The sequence below is a fragment of the Monodon monoceros genome, unplaced genomic scaffold (genome assembly GCF_005190385.1).
Source record: "Monodon monoceros isolate NGI ecotype Baffin Bay Population unplaced genomic scaffold, NGI_Narwhal_1 Super_Scaffold_2, whole genome shotgun sequence".
Lineage (NCBI taxonomy): Eukaryota > Metazoa > Chordata > Mammalia > Artiodactyla > Monodontidae > Monodon > Monodon monoceros.
The window spans coordinates 83,151,831-83,168,656 of NW_021703776.1; the positions used below are offsets into that span (position 1 = coordinate 83,151,831).

Consider the following 16,826-nt stretch of genomic DNA (forward strand, 5'->3'; position numbering starts at 1 on the left):
AACTCCACTTCAATAAAAATCAACCTATTCAGTTTTGAATATGAAAAAGTTCTGGAGATCTATTGTACAACAAAGTAAATATACTTAACACTACTGAACTGTACACTGAAAAAGGTTATGATGGTAAATTTTGTTATGTGGGGTTTTTTTAAACCACAATTAAAAAAAAAGAAAAATCAACTGAAAACATCAATATTTACTCAGTGCTATCTTTACAGTTCTGAGACATAACTCAATGGGGGTACTTTTGCATTTGTTTGTGTTAATAATTCTTCATATCATATTAAACAGTTTTAAAAAATTTAGCCAATCTCACTTTATTATTTGTCCCATAGAGGCATATTAAAAATTGGCTTGCCTAAACTTTTCTGAAGATGACTTGCCAATTCTGAAGAGTTTTCAGCGTTGAACTCCTGCCTACCCTTTCCCTTCACTCCTCTTCTAGGTTTATATACTGATGTCCTTGACTCCTTAAATACTGCCTCATTATTTCAGAATTACTGAAGGTTAGCTGGATAATTACTATGGCCTTCACTGTCTCATAAACCAAGACTCCTAGCAACAAAGGAAAGGATTAAAGGTACTTAAGATTATTTACCTGGTGATACTAATCATTTCCATGAATTTTCCAAAAAACTAGCACAGACCAAATAGTTACTTTGGAGGATAATGTTAGCTTGGTTTACCAAATAGCTTTCGACTCAGAGTTGGGAAATGATATTACCTTAAAAACAGGTCTTCTGTAAATATATCAAGACTCTTTCTTATGGGAATTAAAGCTTCTCTGTTCCAAAATGCCCTAAAGATAGCAATTTGGCTAAAAATTGACCTTTCTTCCAGAAAATTCTTAAAACAGCTTCTTCTAGATACAAGATGCAAAGGAGCTTCTAAAACCCACCAGGATGCAGACCCGAATAAGCTGAGCAGAAGCTTTAAAAAGTGCAAGTGAACGACTATAGTATTTCTCTCAATTGCCACCAACTTGCCCACCAAAAGTCATTTACGTAAAGCAAAATGGCAATAAATCAGCCAGTGAAAACAGTCAACAGCTTTCAAAGTAGTTTGCACTGTGGCATTTATCCACTGATATTCTTTTGGTATAGTAACATAGTTTGAAATACTTCTCCAATTCTTCACATTCTAAGTATAAAAGGTACACATTAAAATCCCCTTTAAATAGAAATCACCTTAAACGAGAAAACAGGCGCTGCTATTTTCTAATGATCATAGTTTCTAGCATCCTCTCATAAGCACTAGAAATCCCAATGCACATTTGAGCCTGAACTCTACATACCTGGTTCTGGTTTAGAAGGACAGCCATCATTAGGACTTTCTGACATTATTACTCAGAGATAAAAGATCAAGCTAGACGTTTTACAGTAAGTTTTAAATTTTATAAAAAGGATAACTTGGAAAGCTCTGACAGTCTGTCCTTGCAAGGGCGAACAGAGCTTTAAGAATGGAGCTTCTGCTACTATAGCTTCTCCCAAACTCTGTGATGGAGACAAAAAATCCTAGTTTCAGATATGTTATCAAGTTTTGCTTCTCTGGTAAGTCTGGAATCTAAGTGTGTCTCTCTCGAGTTACTGGAAGGACAGAGACCTAACTATCTAGGATGTTTCACACTGGGCCCAACTAGTGTCATCTAACCACTGGAAGCCAAGAATGGGCTTTGTGAATGGTCAATAGACACAGTGTGTCTATTTTCCCCAGGCAGAGTTGAAAGAATATTCAGATTACAAAGGAATTCTGCGTTTTCAGGGTTCTGTTAAAACACATTATTAGCAAAGGGAAGTTGGGCTCACAGTGGAAGACAAATCAAAGGAAGTAACAGCACAAGGTTTGTGATTTCACAGAAAGACATGGCATCTAAGGTAATCCGAGAAAAGTGACGGGTTTAGGGTGTCATGAAACAAGGCAATATTCTCCTCCCTTCTGACCCAAAAGAACACCTACAACAGAAGATGGGAAAAGAGAAGGAAATATCTTCCAAAATATAGATCCCAAACCAGAATCTGAAGTAATTCTAGTCGGGGAATCAGCACAAAGCGTGTAAAAGGTGAGAGGAACCTGCTGTCTTACTAAAAGGAAGCTCACAACTTCTAAAGAAGGAAGGTGAAGTAAGCATTTTCGAGGACTCTAATCCACAGGTATTTCTTTTGGGAGATAAGCTCCATTTAAAGTTTAGATATTAAAGAAACCACATTGTGCTTTTAAGAACTGTTTTAAACAGGGTTTCAGCAATCTGGGTGGAATGGGACAATTTTTATGGGACAAACTTTGGTGTGGACAGGTGAGCTCACACTCAGCTACAAATGCTTAGGAGGTGAAAGGGGCTACAAACCAAGACAGAAGCAGGCCAGGTGAATTTTGCTTGCCGTGGATGAATTAAGGACGACAACAATGAAGTTTAGGTGAGTAAACAAGATTTTTTTCCATAGTTTAAAATTTTAATATACACTTAAAATATATATACTTAAAGTGGAATATTTTACAGCTATATAACATTTAAAATATATAGCATAAAATGTTTAAAATATATAAGAAGAAAAGGATACTGCGACATCACACATTAAAAAACAAATGTCTATAGCATCAGTCCTTGTAGTTGAACGTGGCAAATAACAGAGTCAGCAAGAAACTGCTCCTGAGTCCAGATCTATTGTCTGGGGTTTCTCAATACTGCAGCAATTCAAAAGGAACAGGAACATTATCATTTAAATTAAAAGGCCTGCTGTGTAAAAACAGAAGTTCTGGTGAATTTTGGATTTGTAATATTCTCTTCCCAGAAGATATATATTACCAGAGCCAAGTCCTGAACTGCTATCAATCAGAGTACCTCTTCACTGCCATTAGCTCAATATTGCCCTAGCACTGGGTTCTCCTACTGAAGCTATGAACAAATCCATCTTAGAAAATAGATGTTCCTACTTCTCTAATTCTAGACTTGATGTGTACATTTTACATCTGTTTTGGACACAGATTGAAAAATTATGATTTTGTGCGAGGGCAGTGCACTCAATGACTAGAAGCATATCTTTGCCGAAGATTAGTTTTTTAAAAGGATGTGCATGAAATATGATTTTTAATTAAAAGAAAGCCAACTGCAATGAATTTATAATGTATAACACCACTTTAAGAATAAGCTCTTTCTTTCTTACCCCACTAAGTCTTTCATGAATACTGTCGAATTTATACTCAAAAGAATGTTATAAGTTATTATTACTCCTATCTCAGGTATAGAGAAAATAATAAAATAGGAAAGATTAAGTACCTTGAATAAAGGTCATAAAGAATGCAGTACAATGAAACTAGAAATTTGGGTTCTCAGTGCTTCACTAGAGGTTATTTCACATTCCAACATTAATATCTCCTATGGGATCTAAGTCAGGTAGAACTCAGACTCAAAGACCACAATCTTAGCAGCTGACCAGAATGGCACACAGTGTTTCCCACATCCTTCTAGGCACCTGCCACACTCACCTGACACCCATAGCTCTGTGTGTGTGTCAGCTGTAGAGTGTGGTTAGGCTCGTTAATAACCAACTTGTAGAGCAACTACAGGGTTCCGTTATTCCAAACCATCAGTAGTGTTACTCACTTTTTTTGATCTCTTCTAGCTTCTCAATGTATTTAGTCATACTGTTACCTAAAAAGAGAAGCAGGATTTTAGCTATGCTTTTCATGGAAGAAAATGAGTAACACTGTGAAAACAGAATGGAGTACAAGTATTCCCTAAGCCTTCCCATTCTGCTTTTACAGAATTACAGTAGACAAATGGATCAGACATAGTAAATAGTCTTTTGGATTATACAGCATTATTAAAAGGTAAGGAATCCAGGGAAATGTTCTGGTCAAATGTGTTAAGCTGAGGTGCACACCCAATAAACATTAAGTCCCCCCAGGCAGTATGAATGATCACTTCATGTAATGTTTTTTCTTTCTGAGTTAAGCCTTTCCTCTTCCATTTATCCCCCCATAAGCTTTTTGTGGGGAAGATATGCAGAGGAAGAGAAAGAAGCAATGACCTCTGAATGTCTAAAATGTGCCGTTGTGCCTACCCAAGCAACCCTTTCCTCTTCACTTAATCTTTGTGGTCTCCTTCTCTTTCCTGAACTTGGTCGTCCACTATTCATGCTGATGTTGCAGCCTGAACTAGACCACACAGTCTGTTCACCAGTATTCACTGTGGATTTGATTTGCTGAGAAATAACAGCAGATTCCCACCACTGTGGAGAGTCCTCAACCCTCATGTTTTATGGCCTGGTTCTACAACACTAGGCTCTAGCCAAGGTGGTTTGGAGAGTTTTCATGCATTAAAACTGGGCCAGGATCCTTCTGGTTTCCGAATGAACTAAAGTCTGCTTCTCAAGCCAGGGGCTATTATTTTTTACTAGGCATGCTTCAATTTGATTCAATTCAGCACAGCAAGCTCTATCTGGCACCTGAAAGGTATAGCAAAAGGGGAAAACATTCAGAATAATTTCTCATTTCTAAAATTGTGCTCCTAACTTTTAAGCCTTGAGAGGAGCTAGTCAGTTTCAGTCACAACTTCAGGTAAAAGAAATGCTTCCAATTAATGGCATGAACTGATGTTTTCAAGCACTATTCTGAACTTTTCTTCATGTTTAGGTCAGAAGCAGAGAAAGAAAATCCTTGCTCTAAAACCCAAAGTACATTTTCAAAAAACAACTTATATCATTTGTTATTATTAAGTCCTTGTCATGAATTCATTATAGAATAAAATTCTACTGAGTTAAAATTTTTTTTTCGTCTGAAGACACACAGTCCCCAAATCAGAACCAAAAAGCAGGACTCAGTGTAGTCCTGGACCCAGACCGTATCCTTCCAAAAGCTCAGAGAGACATGACAGTAGTCAGGGCTGCTCAGAAGCTGAGGCTCCTCAAGACAGACACTGAGAACATCTCAGAAGAAGTCCAAATAGCACCAAAGACCAAGATTAGAACAAAACATGATCTTTTCTAGGTTCTTCAGGCTATAATGGACCTGAGATGTGACCAGATCTCCACAGTGGAAACCATGAATCCTTCCCAGACTCACATCCTCTTCCCTGCAACTCTGCACTTGGACGGGAACTCGACTGGTCAGTACTGGGGTTAGAAGACAGGGCAAATGGTGCGCTGTTCAGCGTCCTACAGTCTTATTCTTAAACTATTTTACGTAGGAGCTTCTGGTTATATGTTCCTGAGTCCCTTACAGTGCCAGGCTGTTGATGTGGCAGTTGGTTTCTTTTGGCTGGAGAAGCTTTACGCCTCCTTCCAGAATCGTCAAAAAACTGAGGTACAAAAAGGATCACTGACTTGTCCAGTGACACAGCAAGTTGGTAACTAAGTCAAGATTAGTACTCCCAACCTCCTGGTTTCTAATATGGCTCACAAAAACATATCATTCTCTGGCTGTGCTGTTTTAAAAACATGATTTCACTGTGAGGTAAATATGTAGGAAGTGTTACTTCCTTTATAGTATTGGGTGGGAACCATTTTATGCTCTAAATTCCCTGAGGCATACTATGAACGGAAAACAATAGCCAACCTTATTATATAGTCTTTATTATTAAAACATTGCATTTCCAATCTATAGCAGTTTCCACTAACAACATGTCTAAAATCCATTTCTCAGTCAGTTATCAACATTTTCTGTGTATTTACACAACACTTCATCTTCATACCAGCAGAGCCTCACAACGACCCTGTGAGGTAGGTTGTCATTCCTACTGATTATTTTTCCCACTAAAGGAGAAGGCAGAGAAACAAAATCTTTTGCAGAGGTGTACAAATACTTGGCTAAATTAAGAATAAATCTAAGAGGGCTATTGATAAGAAGTTCTTTTCATTACAGCCATTCATTCTATCCAAGTAGAGGGGGGTGGAAAGAATATGGAGGATTTCTGCATTGCTTCAATTGGAGAAATGACTGACACAAAAAAATCTCTAAAAATGAGTTTAGAAAGTATGAAAAGTAGTATTTTATCCCACTTCATATACTGCTTATATCTTAACTAAGCAGCTCATCTTACTGGATCTAATTTCATCTGAGAATAGTTTTTTGACTACCTTTTAAAAAGAATACAAATGAATCAATTCTATAATTGACTTATTTATAAACACATTTTTGTTTTACACAAAAGTAAGGCACCCTAAAAGACTATCAACAGACTAATTTTTTTAAATTAAAATTACACATTACTGCCAGATACATTTTCCTAGACAATACTTTGATTAAAAAAAGTCAGCGGCTCCCCATCACTTACTGACTGAAGTTTAAACTCCTTGCTCTACTCGTGAAGGCACCAACATCTTACCTACCTCTTCAATCTTGCCTTAATTACTAAACTTGACAAACTCTCTGTTAGTCTTTGGTTCTCTAACATGTCACCTTGCCCATGTAATCATAATAGCTCACCCAGCTGGAAGTGACCTTTCCCTCCTCTGAACTTCTACAGCACTCGGCTTACCACTCACAAGGCATTTATCATTGTACTGCCTTATTTGTGCGCAAGTCTTATCTATCTTATTATACTGACAGCCCAAAACAACTATTTACACACACACACACACACACACACACACACACAATATCTTTATCCTTTCCATTGTCTAGCATAGGAGGCACTCAAAAATATTTGCTAAATGAAAAATACTATGAAGATCTACTAGCTGAAGAATCCTTATAATGAATTATATTATAATGTAAATAATCACACCCCAATTTGGTTTGAGTTTTTGGATACCTGATTTTCTCTAAGCTATGCCCAACCTGATTTACATATAGTACATATACGTTACATACTACTTAAATGACCTATATTGTTTCAGGACTCAGGTAACCTAGAAATGTATAAGATGGTATTCAGCTTCTACTTAGTTTATAATTTAAGTTGCAACAAAAGATATATAAAAAAGTTTTACAACTGGAATCAAAGACACAACTCAACTATATCAATAGTGCTAAGCAAAGAGAGCACAATCGACGAACTGAGTGACTCATTCATTAGATTTTTTCCTTTGTTTTCCTATAATTTAATAACATTATTTGAACTGAGCCAGTAAGAAAAGCAAGTGATTTTGAGCAGCAGTAATCTGAAGTGGGTAAGATTTATAAGGCACGAACTCAGTTGCTAAGAGACAATTCCATTGCTTTATTTTTCTTCAATATTTCCCTCCTCTACGGAGAAGTTCTTTTGGCTCAGAAGGAGCAGAAAGCTTGAAAAGAGGCACAGTGGTCCTTTGTTAATCTCAATAAATTATACGAGTGCATAGTGCTTTCTGGTTTGTAAAAGGCTTTCACATACATTTCTTCGTTTGACATAAGAAACAGAATTAAATACCAAATAAAAATGAAGAGTACTTAGTCTATAATGAGTTTGAGTGCTTAAGATCAAGGCTATTAGCAGATATTCAGGAAAAGTAAAGACTAAGAAGAAAAAAGGAAATGACCAGTTTGTATGGAGATAAGAAAACTAAGGTGAATTTCTAAAAAATAAAAAAAGGCTAGAAAAGACTGAATGGAGATAGTCTACAGAATTTTAGAAAGCTAAAGAAATTTGAAATTAGATTGAATATAGATTGAAATGAGAGAATAATGCCAGCAATGAAAGAGTGTAGGAGACTAACAAAGGGAGAGCCCTGTGGTTTGGAAAGTTAATCAGCCTGCAGTGCTACAGAGCAGAAACCCAGAGAGGGTGCTTGAGAATACACAAGAACCCTGCGGTGGAGACTGAACAAAACGCCGTCAGGGATTTCATCGGAAGCATAATCCATTCATGGCACAGTCTGGCAATGCTGGGGAGCTGGTAAGATACACTCAGGCACCTATGGAACAAAAGAAATATTTGAAGTTCAAAATAATTCTGATATTTCTAGGCATGGCTATACACTGGTGTTTGAGTTTATAAGAGAAGTAGCATCAGAAGGATAGAAATAAAAAATTATCTTTACCCAGGAAGAAGATATCAGTCTTTGAAGAGCTCAGTAGAAGGTGATTTGGATGAAGACAGGAGATGCCACGAAATTCTTGATTTCTTGTGATTAACTCTGAACTGCTCACTGTTTGGTAAGAAAAGATTAAAGACCCATCTATTTAGCCTAGAAATGAGAAATGCTCACTCATTACCGTGCCTATTTCCACGGCTCTGACTGCAGAGCTTAAAATCGTACCACAGACAGGAGTTTCTTACTTTTACTTGACCTTTAAAGTAACTCTGGTGTTTTCATAACCAGGACTCCTCACACTTTTCACCTCATGGCAGACATATATAAGTGATAATATTTGGACAAAATGCTGAGGTTTGGGCTGTCTCAAGCCCTGATGGCTCTCCAAAGGGTTGAAGGGATTTGTATCCTGGCTCATAACCCATAGGCCACTGTACCGAATACAAAGGGAGGTAAAGTCACAAAAATAAATAGAAAAAAAATTAAAATCTTTCCCTTAAACTGACTTTAAAATAATTTCTAAATCTGAAACAAACAAAAAATTGAACACTAGAATTAGATTTCTCACACACTGACTTTAAAATATGTTGAGTTTTAAGCAATGAAGCACACTCTGGCCCTTCCAAAGGCATTATAAAACTAGTTTGGGAGACTTCTGCTTCCAGGAATATGAGGTAGATGTACTTTTCTCTACTCCTCCAGCTAAGTACCACAAAATCCCTGGACAACCCGCAAAATGGGAGAAAATATTTGCAAATTATACTCCTGATAAGTGTCTACTATCCAGAGTACGTAAAAGAACTCCTATAACTCAATAATAAAAAGACAAATAACCCAACTAAAAAACCAATGATATGAATAGCCATTTCTCCACAGGAGATATATAAATGCCAATAAGCACATTAAAAGGTGCTCAACATCATTACTCATTAGGAAAATGCAAATGAAAACCACAATGAGATACCACTTCACACCCACGAAGATGACTATAATCAAAATGATGGACAATAACAAGCATTGTTGAGGATGTGGAGAAAAAAAGAGCCCTCCTACACTGCTGGTGGGAATGTAAAGTGCAGCTACTTTGGAACACACGTTGGCAGTTCCTCAAAAAATTAAACACAGAGTTAACGTCTGACCAACAGTTCAACTCCTAGGTACATCAACAAAGAGAACTGAAAACGTATGTTCACACAGAAACTTGTACACTAATGTCTTAACAGCATTATGGCCAAAAAGCGTAAACAAACCAAACATCTACCAAATGATAAGTAGATAAACAAAATGTGAAATAGCTATATAAAAGAATATTGTTTGGCAATAAAATGGAATAAAGTATTGATACATGCTACACCAATGATGAGCCTTGAAAACATTATGCTAAGTGAAAGAAGCCAGACACAAAAGGTCACATATTGTATGATTCCATTTATATGAAATGTTCAGAAGAGGCAAACTCATAGATACAAAAGATAGATTAGTGATTACCAGGAACTGGTAAAAGTAAGGAATGGGAAATGATTACTTTGGGTATGGGATTTCTTTATGGGATGACAAAAAAATTCTGCAATTAGATAGTGGTGATGGTTTCACAACCTTGTGAATGTACTAAAAATGTCTGAATTGTACATTTTTAAAGGTTGAATTTTATGATATGTAAATTATATCTCAATTTAAGAAAACACACCAATTAGAAAAAAAGATTGAATGAAAAAAAAAATCCTAGATGGGATAAATTAAGAGTTTGGTATTATCAGATACACACCACTATATATAAAATAGATAAACAACAAGGTCCTACTGTATTGCACAAGGAAGTATATTCAATATCTTGTAATAACCTATAATGGAAAAGAATCTGAAAAAGAATATACAGTATATATATATAAAAAACAGAGTCACTTTGCTGTATACCAGAAACTTAACACAATATTATAAATCAACTATACTTCAATTTAAAAAAATCCTGTACATTATACATAAAACAAACATAAGAAGACTCTAATAGGTAGAGAGAGGAAGGCAGACTGGTTAGGGACCTCAGGACCCGAGGAATGACATAATGGCTGAGTTACCTGGGTGCTGTCTGTTTGTTTGTTTTTTGCCTCATATACACTAGACTTGGAGCTGAAGAAGCCAGAAACCCAGAAATACCTACGAATAGACCAAAAATGTCCCTAACAAAAGCCTGCTGTCTCCAGCCAAAGGACGGCAAGACAGAAAACTATTAGATAATAACTGCCTTTTTCCAGCCACATTCCACAGAAAAGCTATGTCCTACCCTTAACTGCCAGCAAAGGCCAGATGGAGAGCCTTGATTTCCATCCTTGCTGGACTGTGATGAGATGCCATCAAAGTACCAGAAAGAGGAGAAAGAGGCTGGGGCTGAAAATGTACTCAAAATATAATTGCTGAAAACTTTTCAAATTTGGCAAGTGACATGAACTTCAGATTTATATAGAAGCTGAGTAAACTCCAAACAGGACAAACCCAAAGAAATCCACACCAAGATATATCATAGTTAAACTTCTGAAAACTAAAGAAAAAAAAATCTTGAAAGCAGCAAGAGATAAGTGACACCTTACCCATATGGGAAAAACAGTTTGAATAACAGGAGATTTCTCATCAGAAATCAGGTGGCCAGAAGAAAGTGGCACAATATTTTTCAAGTGCTGAAAGAAAAGAACTGCCAACCCGGAATCCTATACCTAGAGAAGATACTCTTCAGGAATGAAAGGAAATCAAAACATTCTCAGATGAATGAAAACTAAGAGAATTTGTCACCAGCAGACCTATCCTAAAGAATGGCTAAAGGAAGTTCTCTAATTAGAAAGGAAAGGATAAAAGGAGTCTCGGACTATCAGGACAAAACAAAGAACACACTAAGCAAAACTATGCTTCTTTTCAAGTGCCCATGGAACATATACCAAGATAGACCATATCCTGGGCAATAAAATGAACATCAATACATTTTAAAAAGTTAAAATATACAGAGTACATTCTCCAACCACAATGGAATCAAACTGGAAGTCAATAACAGAAAGATGACAGGAAAACCTCCAAACACTTGTAACTAAACAACACACGGGACTTCCCTGGTGGTGCAATGGTTAAGAATCCACCTACCAATGCAGGGGACACAGGTTCGAGTCCTGGTCCGGGAAGATCCCACACGCCACAGAGCAACTAAGCCCACACGCCACAACTACTGAGCCTGCGCTCTAGAGACCATGAGCCACAACTACTGAGCCCATGCGCTGCAACTACTGAAGCCCACGTGCCTAGAGCCCATGCTCCACAACAAGAGAAGCCACCACGATGAGAAGGCTGCACACCACAACAAAGAGTAGCCCCCGCTCACCGCAACTAGAGAAAAGCCAGTGCGCAGCAACGAAGACCCAACGCAGCCAAAAATAAATAAATAAATAATTTATAAAACAACAACAACACATGTCTAAATAATCCATGGATCAAAGAGGAAGTCTTAAGGGAGATAAAAAGATACACTGAACTAAATGAAAATGAAAATTCAACATATCAAAATTTGTGAGACACAGCTAAATCAGTGCTGAGAGAAATTTACAGCACTAGCTACATGCATTAAAAAAGAGAACAACTCTTAAATCAATAATCTAAACTCCTACCTCAAGAATCTAGAAACAAGAGCAAAATAAGCAGAAGGAAGGAAATAAAGATAAGAGCAAAACAATAAAGTTTAAAACAGAAAAACAAAGAGAAAATTGATGAAACCAAAAGCTGGTTCTTTGAAAGGATCAATAAAATGGACAAACCTGTAGTGAAGAAAGAAAAGAGAAAAGACACAAATTACCAACATCAGGAATGAAACATGGGCTATCACTTCAGATATTACAGACTTTAGAAGGATAATAAGGGAACACTACAAACAACTCTACGCACATAAATTTGAAAACTTGGATGAAATGTACCACTTCCCCTAAAAACACAAACCCACAACTCATCCAATATGAAACAAACAATTTGAATAGCCCCATAACTATCAAAAAATTAAATTCAAAATTTAAAAACTCTCAAAAAAGAAATCTCCAGGCTCAATGGTTTTACTGGACAATTCTACCAAATGTTTAAGAAAGAATTAACACCGATAATATACAATCTCTTCCAGAAAACAGGAGGGAACATTTCCCAACTCATTTTATGAGACCCATATTACAATAATACTAAAACCAGGCAAACACAATTCAAAAAACAAACCAAAAACTACAAACCAATGTCCCTCATGAATATAAACATAAAAATCTGTAATGAAATAATAAATTGAATTCAGCAACATATAATAGGAATTATACACCATGAGTGAGTTTTACTCTATAGATACAAAACTAGTACAATATTTAAAAATCAATCAAAGTAATCTATATTATCAAGCTAAAGAAAAAAACCATATGATTATATCAACTGATGCGGTAAAAGCATTCAATAAAATTCAATAGTCATTCAGGATGGAAACTCTCAGAAAAATAGGAACGGGAAGAAACTTCCTCAACCTGATACAACTAACATTATCCTTAATCATGAAAAACTGAATGCTTTCCCACTAAGTCTGGGGTAAAGACAAGGATGTTCGCTCTAAGCACTCTTACTGCACAGAGTTCTGGAGGTTCTAGTCAGTACAGTAAGGCAATAAAAGGAAATAAACAGATACAGTCTGGAAAGGAAGAAATAAAACTGCCTTTTTTAATATGACATGATTGTCTACATAGAAAAGCCCAAGGAATCTACCAAAAAATTTCTCCTTTACCTAATAAGTGAGTTAGCAAGGTCTCAGGATACAAGATAAATATAAAAAATAAGCTATATTTCTATATGCTAGCAATGAACACATGGACACCAAAATTTAAAATACAATACCATTCACAATTGCTCAAAAAAAGTAAATACTTATGTGTAAATCTAACAAAACATGTATAGGATTTATACGCTGAAAACTATACAATGCTGATGAAAGAAACAACTAGAGAAAGCCCGTGCTCAGCAACAAAGACCCAATGCAGCCAAAAATAAATGATAAATAAAATAAATACAAAAAAAAAGTACAGCAATATTTCTTTGTAAATGTAAACAAGTTTATTCTAAAATTTACATGGAAAGGCAAAGGAATTAGAGTAGCTAAAATAATTTTGTAAAGAAAAATAAAGTGGGACTAATCAGTCTAACCAATTTTAAGTATCCAATTTATTATATAGCTACAGTAATCAAGACTGTGGTATTGGCAGAGGGATAGACACATAAATCAATGGAACAGAATACAGAACCCAGAAATAGATGCACGTAAGTATGCCTAACTTGTTTCTGACAAAGGTGAACACACCAATTCAATGGAGGAAAGATAATCTTTTTAACAAATGGTGCTAGAGCAATTGGACATCTACAATCAAAAAATTAATCTCAATCTAAGTTGCACATCTTATACAGAAATGTATCATGGACTTAAATGTAAAACCTAAACCAAAATGTATCATGGACTTAAATGTAAAACCTAAAATATAAAACTTTTAGAAAAAAGCATATAGAAAATCTTTGATACCTAGGCTAGGACTTGACAACAAAAGCATGATACATAAAAGGAAACACTGATATACTGGACTTCACCCAAATTGAAAACTTTTGCTCTTTGAAAGACCCTGTTAGGAGGATGAAAAGACAGGCTACAGACTGGCAGAAACTATTTGCAAACCATGTATCCAACAAAGGACTAGTAGGTAGGATATATAAAGAACACTCAAAATTCAACAATTGAAAAGCAAACAATCCAATTGGAACACAGGCAAAAAACATGAACAGACATTTCACTGAAGAAGGTATACAGATACACAAATGGCAAGTAAGCACAGGAAGAGATATTCAACGTCATAAGTCATTAGGGAAATGCAAATCACAAGGGCAATAATATGCTACTACACACCTATCGGAATGGCTAAAATTAAAAATGGCAACACCACCAAATGCTGGTGAGGATGTGGAGAAACTGGATCACTCATACACTGCTGGTGGGAATGTAAAATGGTCCAGCCATTCTGGAGAACAGTTTGGCAGCTTCTTAAAAAACTACAAATGCAACTGCCATACAATCTAGAAATTGCACTTCTGGGCACTAATCCCAGAGAAATGAAGGCTTATTTTCACACAAAAATCTGTACACAAATGTTTATAGCACCTTTACTTGTGATAATCAAAAAGGGGAAACAATTCAAATGTCCTTCAATAGGAAAATGGTTAAACTGTGGTGCATGTATGGAATGCACCACGGAATACTACTCAGGAATAAAAAGGAATGAACTACTAATACGTGCAACAACCTGGAAGAATCTCCAGAGAATTTGCTGACGGAAAAATCCAATCCAAAAACTTATATATTGTATGATTCCATTTATATAGCATTTGTGAAAGACAAAACTATAGAAATGGAGAACAGATTAGTGGTAGCCACGGGTTAAGGCACAGGTGAGGGTGGAAAGTGGATATGAGGGATCCTTGTGGTCATGGAAATGTTCTGTAGCCAGACTGTATTTATCAATGTCAATATCATGGTTGCGATAGCGCAGCTCAGTTTTGCAAGATGTTACTATTGGAAACTGAGTAAAGGGTACAAGGAATCTGTTTTATTTCTTACAATTCCATGTGAATCTATAATTACCTCAAAATAAAAAGTTTAATTAGAAAAAATACTAGATTAAAAACCTCAAAATATAAAAGGAGATAGGCAATTACTTTATATTATAAAAAGCAGATAGAAATATCTCAATTTCCAAAAAATTGAAATTAATTTCAGGTACCATTATTGAGTCAAACTTTGGTTATGAACTGAGGAATTGAAGGGAAAGAAATCAGTTTTCATTCACAAAACTCAATTCAACTTCCAGGAGAAAAAAATAATGAAGCTATAGACAAATCTATCTATCTGAAAAAGACTTCAGCTCTTACAAATTTTAATTTTAAGAAGGTTCCAAAAGAAATGCATTAAGCAGTCTTTAAAACGTTGTCCGTACTGCTCAGAGAAAATATGGTATTTTTAATCAAAGTACTTCCCTCTCAGAATAACTTATTCCCGAAAGGTGGGTCACAGTTGCAAATAAAGGGAGATAGACAGAGAGGCAGGAGCTGAAGGCATTTGTGATAGAAGAAATGAGGCTGGAGGAAGCACTGGGACAGTGTGGCCGAAGTGACAGTACCCAGGACTTCACACCAGGTCTCCAACATCGACTTCCTCATCCTGCACACAAATCCTAGTTCTATCTCCTTTACTGAACTTCAGGTAAATCACATAATCTCTGGACTAAAATTTCCTCCTCCTCAAAGACAGAGATAACATTTTTTACCTCCCATCAAACAGGATATTTGCAAGGATAAATATCTGTACAGCACAAAAATGTTTGAAAGAAAGGTCCCAAGAAATAGTATCTGCAAATGTGGTTCATTTAAAACATTTAATTTAAGTCTATTTTATTTGGGGAAACACGCATAACAGAAGACAGTAATTTTGAAGGAGACTGGAGAAAGAGAAAGACAAAATGAATGAGATTTAAACAAAGTCAACACCCCAGTTTATTTTCTCCATTGTCTTGAGGTTACTGGTAGAAAATTCAGTATTGCTAAAGGCATGTGGTACCCCTATCCACTAGCAAAACCATCTTAATAGGATGGATTTTCCACAGCAGACTTTAAGATGTTGAAAAAAACTAAACAACCAACCAAAATCTCACAAGACTGAAAATCCACCAGGGATCAGGGGAGTGGTTTTCATCGTCACACTGAAAAATGTCAACAGCATGGAAATAAGCAGTAATGCACTCTTAAATTTCATTTTACCTGAATTGCAGCACTAATTTAATTTTGCCTGGTATTTTAGTTACTCATTCAAGTCTGTCTGACTCCACTTGAATCTAAGCTCTTTGATTACAAAAATCACAATTCACACTCATCTTTACATGTCCTGTAGCCCATAAGTTTGCATGTAGTTGCACTGTGCAAATATGGAATTGAACAAACATGCACAAGTATAATCTATTGATCCCAGTTTTAAGGAAGATACTTAAGGTGTTCCAAGATAGAGGCTGACGTCCTGATATTTATTAGCCTCAGTCCTGGAACTTATTAAATACTGTTTTTATCAGTTTCTCAATTTATAGTAAGCTCAATTACGTGAATGGAGATTTTTAATGATAATCTGAAAAATAGCTTTCAAAGATAAGTCCTGAGCTCAGAAAAACATCAGCCCAGACAGTAAGAAACTTTTAGCTGTGATTCATACCAGGCATGACACGCTGTTTTTTGTCAATAATCGGCTATTAGATTTTTTTTAAGTTTTTATTTTCTAGTCTTTACTTACCAGTGTCTAGTCTTGACTTGACATGCTGATACCTTGGGTTTTGTGGTATCCTCTTGGTCAGATACTAAAAAGTAAGAAAATTCACAAATAATTGGGTTAATGTAAGGGTAAGGGTGGCAAAGTTGGGAAAGAGATAAGATACTTTAAAAATTAGAACAAATGCTAAAATTTCATTGAATTTAAAGATGGAAGGAGCTCTAGAGGGCCAACCGTTCCTTCAAATAGGACACTTCACACTACAGTATCTCCACAGGTGAAGATGGTTATCATGTTTCTGTCAAAACATTTCCATATTTTGTCAAAATAATCTCATAGCGCTATGTAATTAGGAAAAAAAGCTCTAAAAAATTATTTCCAACACTGAGTCAAAATTGATCTAATTTCCATCCAGTCCACTGGTACAACCCAGAATAAGCCATTCCATCCTGCCTCAAGCAATCCATTAAAATAACTAAAGGCAGCTCTCTTGTTCTTTTTAATTTTACTCTTTATATGATGGTTTGTAG

General features: G+C 36.0%; 1 protein-coding gene across 3 annotated transcripts in view; it reads right to left on the reverse strand.

The window, feature by feature from the left end:
• The window catches only part of CEP41 (centrosomal protein 41), a 34,337-nt gene extending 17,957 nt beyond the window's left edge, over positions 1-16,380 (reverse strand). For 2 of the 3 annotated variants that reach the window (XM_029234343.1, XM_029234342.1), the window contains exon 1: positions 3,602-4,536. In XM_029234343.1, the coding sequence (XP_029090176.1) occupies positions 3,602-3,749 (148 nt within the window). In that variant the 5' untranslated portion in view covers positions 3,750-4,536. Of the gene's footprint in view, positions 1-3,601; positions 4,537-16,320 lie in introns of those variants that run through there. The other variant, XM_029234344.1, reaches the window with a different exon arrangement.
• Between the last annotated feature and the right edge of the window lie 446 nt (positions 16,381-16,826).